General features: G+C 53.0%; 1 protein-coding gene across 1 annotated transcript; it reads left to right on the forward strand.

Annotated features, from left to right (window-relative positions):
* Nucleotides 1-8,028: 8,028 nt before the first annotated feature.
* On the forward strand, nucleotides 8,029-9,195 carry LOC123754566 (mRNA decay activator protein ZFP36L3-like). The gene has a single exon (XM_045737039.2). The coding sequence runs from the start codon at nucleotides 8,029-8,031 to the stop codon at nucleotides 9,193-9,195; it is 1,167 nt and encodes a 388-aa protein (XP_045592995.2).
* Nucleotides 9,196-10,000: the final 805 nt, after the last annotated feature.

The following is a 10,000-nucleotide window of genomic DNA, read 5'->3' on the forward strand; positions in this document are numbered from 1 at the left end:
CCCTGGTGGCCGCCTCTGCCCCCTGGTGGCCGCCCCTGGTGGCCGCCCCTGCCCCCTGGTGGCCGCCCCTGGTGGCCGCCCCTGCCCCCTGGTGGCCGCCCCTGCCCCCTGGTGGCCGCCCCTGCCCCCTGGTGGCCGCCCCTGCCCCCTGGTGGCCGCCCCTGCCCCCTGGTGGCCGCCCCTGGTGGCCGCCCCTGCCCCCTGGTGGCCGCCTCTGCCCCCTGGTGGCCGCCCCTGGTGGCCGTCTCTGCCCCCTGTGGCCGCCCCTGCCCCCTGGTGGCCGCCCCTGCCCCCCTGGTGGCCGCCCCTGCCCCCTGGTGGCCGCCCCTGCCCCCTGGTGGCCGCCCCTGCCCCCTGGTGGCCGCCCCTGCCCCCTGGTGGCCGCCCCTGCCCCCTGGTGGCCGCCCCTGCCCCCTGGTGGCCGCCCCTGCCCCCTGGTGGCCGCCCCTGCCCCCTGGTGGCCGCCCCTGCCCCCTGGTGGCCGCCCCTGCCCCCTGGTGGCCGCCCCTGCCCCCTGGTGGCCGCCCCTGCCCCCTGGTGGCCGCCTCTGCCCCCTGGTGGCCGCCCCTGCCCCCTGGTGGCCGCCCCTGCCCCCTGGTGGCCGCCCCTGCCCCTGGTGGCCGCCCCTGCCCCCTGGTGGCCGCCTCTGCCCCCTGGTGGCCGCCCCTGGTGGCCGCCCCTGCCCCCTGGTGGCCGCCCCTGCCCCCTGGTGGCCGCCCCTGGTGGCCGCCCCTGCCCCCTGGTGGCCGCCCCTGCCCCCTGGTGGCCGCCCCTGCCCCCTGGTGGCCGCCCCTGCCCCCTGGTGGCCGCCCCTGCCCCCTGGTGGCCGCCCCTGCCCCCTGGTGGCCGCCCCTGCCCCCTGGTGGCCGCCCCTGCCCCCTGGTGGCCGCCCCTGCCCCCTGGTGGCCGCCCCTGCCCCCTGGTGGCCGCCCCTGCCCCCTGGTGGCCGCCCCTGCCTCCTGGTGGCCGCCCCTGCCCCCTGGTGGCCGCCCCTGCCCCCTGGTGGCCGCCCCTGCCCCCTGGTGGCCGCCCCTGGTGGCCGCCCCTGCCCCCTGGTGGCCGCCCCTGCCCCCTGGTGGCCGCCCCTGCCCCCTGGTGGCCGCCCCTGCCCCCAGGTGGCCCGGCCCCAACACTGAGGCCTCTCCTCCACTGCCCTGCGCCACAGCACCTCACTACACCTGCACATGGCACGCTGTGACAGCCCCATTACTTGCTCACTGAGCTCCGGGTCTCCTGTGTCGTGTAGGCGGCACGCTGTGGGCCAGGTGAGCCAGGCCAGCGACCTGCTGCTGAGCTCAGGATCTCTTGGCCTGCTAGGCTGCTGAGCTCAGGATCTCTTGGCCTGCTAGGCTGCTGAGCTCAGGATCTCTTGGCCTGCTAGGCTGCTGAGCTCAGGATCTCTTGGCCTGCTAGGCTGCTGGGCTCAGGATCTATTGGCCTGCTAGGCTGCTGGGCTCAGGATCTCTTGGCCTGCTGGGCTCAGGATCTCTTGGCCTGCTAGGCTGCTGGGCTCAAGATCTCTTGGCCTGCTAGGCTGCTGGGCTCAGGATCTCTTGGCCTGCTAGGCTGCTGAGCTCAGGATCTCTTGGCCTGCTAGGCTGCTGAGCTCAGGATCTCTTGGCCTGCTAGGCTGCTGGGCTCAGGATCTATTGGCCTGCTAGGCTGCTGGGCTCAGGATCTCTTGGCCTGCTAGGCTGCTGGGCTCAGGATCTCTTGGCCTGCTAGGCTGCTGGGCTCAGGATCTCTTGGCCTGCTTGGCTGCTGAGCTCAGGATCTCTTGGCCTGCTGAGCTCAGGATCTCTTGGCCTGCTAGGCTGCTGGGCTCAGGATCTCTTGGCCTGCTAGGCTGCTGAGCTCAGGATCTCTTGGCCTGCTAGGCTGCTGAGCTCAGGATCTCTTGGCCTGCTAGGCTGCTGAGCTCAGGATCTCTTGGCCTGCTAGGCTGCTGGGCTCAGGATCTCTTGGCCTGCTAGGCTGCTGAGCTCAGTTAGGTTAGTTCTCCACCCACAATCGGGAAATCTAGGTTCGAATCCGTGGCGGAACAGAAATGGTTGGGCACGTAATCTACAACCTAATTCTCCTGTTCACCTTGCAGTAAGTGGGTACCCGGTAGTTAGTTGTGGGGTTATATCCTTTTCTCTAGTTCAACCTTCGGGGGGGGGGGGGAGCTGTTTATATAGGCTTAAATGGATATATATATGCACAAAAGACTTTCTGCCCGTCTCTGACTTACTGCCCCTCTGTGCTTTTATGCCCTTCTCTACCTTACAAACCCTCTCTGAGTACAAACACAATAAATGAACAATATACAAAATTAATAAATGAGTCGCAACATGGTTTTACAAATGGCCGTTCATGTTTAACAAATTTGCTAACTCTTTATTCCAGCATAGTTGAGGCAGTTGATAGTGGTAAGGATTGTGATGTTGTGTACCTTGACTTTAGCAAAGCTTTTGATACAGTGCCACATGAAAGACTAATTAAAAAAATAGAAGCTCATGGTATTGGGGGTGCTATATTGTTTGATTAGGGCATGGCTATTCCAAAGGAAACAGAGAGTTAGTATAAATGGGGTTAAGTCAGAGTGGGATAATGTTGTTAGTGGAGTACCTCAGGGCTCTGTCCTGGTACCTCTGTTGTTTATAATATATATAAATGATATAGATTCAGGTTTGAGTAGCAACATTTGCAAATTTGCCGATGATACGAAAATCGGTAGGGAAATTAATTCGGAGGAGGACTCGCTATCACTTCAAGTTGATCTAGATAGGGTTTTGAAATGGTCAAAGGATTGGCAAATGCAGTTTAATGCTGATAAATGTAAAGTTCTGAGGCTAGGTAACGATGACAGAGTTACAAGATACGAGCTAGATGGTGTTGAGATTGCGAAGTCGGATTGCGAAAGGGATCTGGGAGTTATGATTAGTAAGAATTTAAAACAAAAGGATCAATGCATGAATGTTCGTAATAAGGCGAATAGGACACTGGGATTTATTAATAGAAGCGTTAGTAACAAGACACCTGGTGTGGTTCTTAAGCTATATCTTGCTCTGGTTAGGCCCCATTTAGATTATGCAGTTCAGTTTTGGTCGCCGTATTATAGAATGGATATAAATTCACTTGAACGTGTCCAACGTAGGATGACTAAGTTAAGTCCCCAAATTAGAAATCTTTCATATGAAGAAAGATTAACAAAGCTTAAGTTGCATTCACTGGAAAGGCGAAGAGTTAGGGGTGACATGATAGAGGTTTACAAGTGGATGAATGTACATAACAGTTGGACAAGTATATGAGTGGGATTGGGTGGTTATAGAATAGGAGCTGCCTCGTATGGGCCAATAGGCCTTCTGCAGTTACCTTTGTTCTTATGTTCTTATGTTAACAGGGGGGATATTAATAGGGTATTAAAAATATCAACACAAGACAGAACACGAAACAATGGGTATAAATTGGATAAGTTTAGATTTAGGAAAGACTTGGGTAAATACTGGTTCAGTAACAGGGTTGTTGATTTGTGGAACCAATTGCCGCGTAACGTGGTGGAGGTGGGGTCCCTCGATTGTTTCAAGCGCGGGTTGGACAAGTATATGAGTGGCATTGGGTGGTTATAGATAGGAGCTGCCTCGTATGGGCCAATAGGCCTTCTGCAGTTACCTTTGTTCTTATGTTTATGTTCTTAAACCCTCCACACCTGGTGACAGAACTCTCCACACCTGGTGACAGAGCCCTCCACACCTGGTGACAGAGCCCTCCACACCTGGTGGCAGAGCCCGCCACACCTGGTGCCAGAGCCCTCCACATCTGGTGGCAGAGCCCGCCACATCTGGTGGCAGAGCCCTCCACACCTGGTGGCAGAGCCCTCCCACACCTGGTGGCAGAGCCCTCCCACACCTGGTGGCAGAGCCCTCCACACCTGGTGGCAGAGCCCTCCACACCTGGTGGTAGAGCCCTCCCACACCTGGTGGCAGAGCCCTCCACACCTGGTGGCAGAGCCCTCCACACCTGGTGGCAGAGCCCTCCACACCTGGTGGCAGAGCCCTCCACACCTGGTGGTAGAGCCCTCCCACACCTGGTGGCAGAGCCCTCCACACCTGGTGGCAGAGCCCTCCACACCTGGTGACAGAGTCCGCCACACCTGGTGACAGAGCCTCCACACCTGGTGGCAGAGCCCTCCACACCTGGTGGCAGAGCCCTCCACACCTGGTGGCAGAGCCCTCCACACCTGGTGGCAGAGCCCTCCACACCTGGTAGCAGAGCCCTCCACACCTGGTGGCAAAGCCCTCCCACACCTGGTGGCAGAGTCCTCCACACCTGGTGGCAGAGCCCTCCACACCTGGTGGTAGAGCCCTCCCACACCTGGTGGCAGAGCCCTCCACACCTGGTGGCAGAGCCCTCCACACCTGGTGACAGAGCCCTCCACACCTGGTAGCAGAGCCCTCCACACCTGGTGGCAAAGCCCTCCCACACCTGGTGGCAGAGCCCTCCACACCTGGTGGCAGAGCCCTCCACACCTGGTGGTAGAGCCCTCCCACACCTGGTGGCAGAGCCCTCCACATCTGGTGGCAGAGCCCTCCCACACCTGGTGGCAGAGCCCTCCACACCTGGTGGCAGAGCCCTCCACACCTGGTGGCAGAGCCCTCCACACCTGGTGGCAGAGCCCTCCACACCTGGTGGCAGAGCCCTCCACACCTGGTGGCAGAGCCCTCCACACCTGGTGGCAGAGCCCTCCACACCTGGTGGCAGAGCCCTCCACACCTGGTGGCAGAGCCCTCCACACCTGGTGGCAAAGCCCTCCCACACTTGGTGGCAGAGCCCTCCACACCTGGTGGCAGAGCCCTCCACACCTGGTGGTAGAGCCCTCCCACACCTGGTGGCAGAGCCCTCCACACCTGGTGGCAGAGCCCTCCACACCTGGTGACAGAGTCCGCCACACCTGGTGACAGAGCCCTCCACACCTGGTGGCAGAGCCCTCCACACCTGGTGGCAGAGCCCTCCACACCTGGTGGTAGAGCCCTCCACACCTGGTGACAGAGCCTTCCACACCTGGACCTCACTCGGACGAGAGTTGTGGTCTTAATACAGAATTTGATAAAGACAAAAGATGGTGTAATATCTTCCCATCAAGACACACCTGAAGGCACACACCTGCAGATCATCAATCACTCCCCCTCCCCACCTCACCCAGGCGGCAAATGAACCACAACTAATTTACTAATGATATCAATTTATAATATTAGATTGTTAAAAAAATGAATTCGAGGTTATCTAGGTGAATGGCTGCTAGGTTATGGACTTTTGCTAGGTGAAGTATTGCAAGTAGTGTTAGACTAGGTGAAATATTATTTGATAAGCTTGCTAGGTGAGCTATTACTTGGTGAGGAATTGCTAAGTGAACTACCACTAGGGAAACTATTGCAAGGCAAGCTGCTGCTGCTAGGTGCCCTATTGCTAGTTGAGCGAAGGCTAGGTAGGTAACTCAAGATAGGTAAACTACTGATGGTTATAAGGCAGCTGTTACTGGGCAGTAACGCCACGGACTGAATGCAACCTTCGGTATAAATAATGTACATAGGCAGAAACATGTCCAGAGGGAGAGGGAGAGAGTATAAACACAGGGACACAGCGAGGAGAAGAGGGAGGGAAAGAGAGAAGAAACAGGTGAGAGAGAGAGAGAGAGAGAGAGAGAGAGAGAGAGAGAGAGAGAGAGAGAGAGAGAGAGAGAGAGAGAGAGAGAGAGAGAGACAGAGAGAGAGAGAGGAACAAGTTAGGTCACACCGTTGAAGCAGGAGGACAGCAGGGGGCTGTATGGAAGTACCACCCCCGGCAGCTACAATGGTCTTGACCTCTCCAGGCCATTAAGACAACCTGGAGGCTATACTTGAAGACGCCACGTGAGGTACAGGATTCATTTCACCTGATTTATTGAGCTGTCAGCCAAGTACAGTCATTGTAACTGTACCTTGACCCGCTTCTAAACACTTCAATGGTCTTGCACTTGACAGAGAAAGTTGGACTCGAAGCCTGAAGTGAGACGTCTGCTGTGAAGGGCAGAGCGCACCTCGTCTACGAGGCGACAAAGACTGCCTCAGGGCTGGCGCAATAGTTTGATCTTTGGTCTGACTGACTGACTGACTGATATTCCAGTGTACTCACCTAGTTGTACTTGCGGGGGGTTGAGCTTTGGCTCTTTGCTCCTGCCTCTCATCTCTTAATCAACTGGTGCACAGATTCTCTAGCCTATTGCGCTCGTTCATATCAGTAGAGTAATTGAGGACTAGAACCGTCCCCTTCACGACTGCCTTCTACATTGTATAGTGCAAGCAATGATGCAAGCAACATCCCCCATGTTGTTTGCATCTATATAAAATATATATATATATATATATATATATATATATATATATATATATATATATATATATATATATATATATATATATAATATATAATTACAGAGAAATACACAGAGAAATGGGAAAGGGCCAGCACACAAACAACTAAGCCAGCACACAAACAACAAACAACTAAGCCAGCACAAAAAACAACAAACAACTAAGCCAGCACACAAACAACAAACAACTAAGCCAGCACACAAACAAACAACTAAGCCAGCACACAAACAACAAACAACTAAGCCAGCACACAAACAAACAACTAAGCCAGCACACAAACAACAAACAACTAAGCCAGCACACAAACAACTAAGTCAGCACACAAACAAACAACTAAGCCAGCACACAAACAACAAACAACTAAGCCAGCACACAAACAAACAACTAAGCCAGCACACAAACAAACAACTAAGCCAGCACACAAACAAACAACTAAACCAGCACACAAACAACTAAGCCAGCACACAAACAAACAACTAAGCCAGCACACAAACAAACAACTAAGCCAGCACACAAACAACAAACAACTAAGCCAGCACACAAACAACAAACAACTAAGCCAGCACACAAACAACTAAGCCAGCACACAAACAAACAACTAAGCCAGCACACAAACAAACAACTAAGCCAGCACACAAACAACAAACAACTAAGCCAGCACACAAACAAACAACTAAGCCAGAACACAAACAAACAAATAAGCCAGCACACAAACAAACAACTAAGCCAGCACACAAACAAACAACTAAGCCAGCACACAAACAACAAACAACTAAGCCAGCACACAAACAACAAACAACTAAGCCAGCACACAAACAACTAAGCCAGCACACAAACAAACAACTAAGCCAGCACACAAACAAACAACTAAGCCAGCACACAAACAACAAACAACTAAGCCAGCACACAAACAAACAACTAAGCCAGAACACAAACAAACAAATAAGCCAGCACACAAACAAACAACTAAGCCAGCACACAAACAACAAACAACTAAGCCAGCACACAAACAACTAAGCCAGCACACAAACAACAAACAACTAAACCAGCACACAAACAACTAAACCAGCACACAAACAACTAAGCCAGCACACAAATAACTAAGCCAGCACACAACAACTAAGCCAGAACACAAACAACAAACAACTAAGCCAGCACACAAACAACTAAGCCAGCACACAAACAACTAAGCCAGAACACAAACAACAAACAACTAAGCCAGCACACAAACAACTAAGCCAGCACACAAACAACTAAGCCAGAACACAAACAACAAACAACTAAGCCAGCACACAAACAACTAAGCCAGAACACAAACAACAAACAACTAAGCCAGCACACAAACAAACAACTAAGCCAGCACACAAACAACTAAGCCAGCACACAAACAACTAAGCCAGAACACAAACAACAAACAACTAAGCCAGCACACAAACAAACAACTAAGCCAGCACACAAACAACTAAGACAGCACACAAACAACTAAGCCAGCACACAAACAACAAACAACTAAGCCAGCACACAAACAACTAAGACAGCACACAAACAACAAACAATGACCGACCAACACAGTAAAGTGTGAAGCGAGAATTACTGAGATAACTTATTCATGAATGAGCTCATAGGCTGAATAGTAATGACTCTGAAGGTGTATCGCGGTGTATCGTCTGCTGTATCCTTGCTGTATACTCTTGCTGTATCATCTGCTGTATTACCTGTTGCAGCCCTTGCTGTATCACCTGTTGCAGCCCTTGCTGTATCACCTGTTGCAACCCTTGCTGTATCACTTGCAGTATCACCTGTTGCAGCCCTTGCTGTATCATCTGCTGTATCACCTGTTGCAGCCCTTGCTGTATCACCTGTTGCAGTCCTTGCTGTATCACCTGCTGTATCACCTGTTGCAGTCCTTGCTGTATCACTTGCTGTATCACCTGTTGCAGTCCTTGCTGTATCACTTGCTGTATCACCTATTGCAACCCTTGCTGTATCACTTGCAGTATCACCTGTTGCAACCCTTGCTGTATCATCTGCTGTATCACCTGTTGCAGCCCTTGCTGTATCACCTGTTGCAGCCCTTGCTGTATCACTTGCTGTATCACCTGTTGCAGTCCTTGCTGTATCACCTGTTGCAGCCCTTGCTGTATCACTTGCTGTATCACCTGTTGCAGCCCTTGCTGTATCACCTGTTGCAGCCCTTGCTGTATCACCTGCTGTATCACCTGTTGCAGTCCTTGCTGTATCACCTGTTGCAGCCCTTGCTGTATCACTTGCTGTATCACCTGTTGCAGCCCTTGCTGTATCACCTGTTGCAGCCCTTGCTGTATCACTTGCTGTATCACCTGTTGCAGTCCTTGCTGTATCACCTGTTGCAGCCCTTGCTGTATCACTTGCTGTATCACCTGTTGCAGCCCTTGCTGTATCACCTGTTGCAGCCCTTGCTGTATCACTTGCTGTATCACCTGTTGCAGCCCTTGCTGTATCACCTGCTGTATCATCTGTTGCAGCCCTTGCTGTATCACCTGTTGCAGCCCTTGCTGTATCACCTGTTGCAGCCTTTGCTGTATCACCTGCTGTATCACCTGTTGCAGCCCTTGCTGTATCACCTGCTGTATCACCTGTTGCAGCCCTTGCTGTATCACCTGCTGTATCACCTGTTGCAGCCCTTGCTGTATCACCTGCTGTATCACCTGTTGCAGTCCTTGCTGTATCACTTGCTGTATCACCTGTTGCAGTCCTTGCTGTATCACTTGCTATATACCTACTATATCCTTTACTGTACCCCTTGCTATTTCCCTTTCTGTAACCCCTGCTGTACCTTTTACTGTACCCTTGCTGTAACCCCTGCTGTACCTTTTACTGTACCCTTGCTGTAACCCCTGCTGTACCTTTTACTGTACCCCTGCTGTACCTCTTACTGTACCCTTGTACCCCCTGCTGTACCTCTTACTGTACCCTTGCTGTACCCCCTGCTGTACCTCTTACTGTACCCTTGTTGTACCTCCTGCTGTACCCCTTACTGTACCCTTGTTGTACCCCCTGCTGTACCTCTTACTGTACCCTTGCTGTACCCCCTGCTGTACCTCTTACTGTACCCTTGTTGTACCTCCTGCTGTACCCCTTACTGTACCCTTGCTGTACCCTTGCTGTACCCTTGCTGTACCTCTTACTGTACCCTTGTTGTACCTCCTGCTGTACCCCTTACTGTACCCTTGCTGTACCCCTTACTGTACCCTTGCTGTACCCTTGCTGTACCCTTGCTGTACCTCTTACTGTACCCTTGTTGTACCTCCTGCTGTACCCCTTACTGTACCCTTGCTGTACCCTTGCTGTACCTCTTACTGTACCCTTGTTGTACCTCCTGCTGTACCCCTTACTGTACCCTTGCTGTACCCCTTTCTGTACCCTTGCTGTACCCTTGCTGTACCTCCTGCTGCTGGGTGGCAGCTGATGCGACAATCAAGACTTGCGGGGGTCTACCAGACGACGTTGGGATGACAAGTGTAACTAACGTCCACAGACAATGTTGTGGTGAGGTGAGACGTTAACAACTGGGAAGTACCCAAATAGCAGCCAGAAAGTAGAAGAAAAGTTGAATCAGAAACAGTTGG

Source organism: Procambarus clarkii, chromosome 18 (assembly GCF_040958095.1).
Source record: "Procambarus clarkii isolate CNS0578487 chromosome 18, FALCON_Pclarkii_2.0, whole genome shotgun sequence".
Taxonomy (NCBI): Eukaryota; Metazoa; Arthropoda; class Malacostraca; order Decapoda; family Cambaridae; genus Procambarus; species Procambarus clarkii.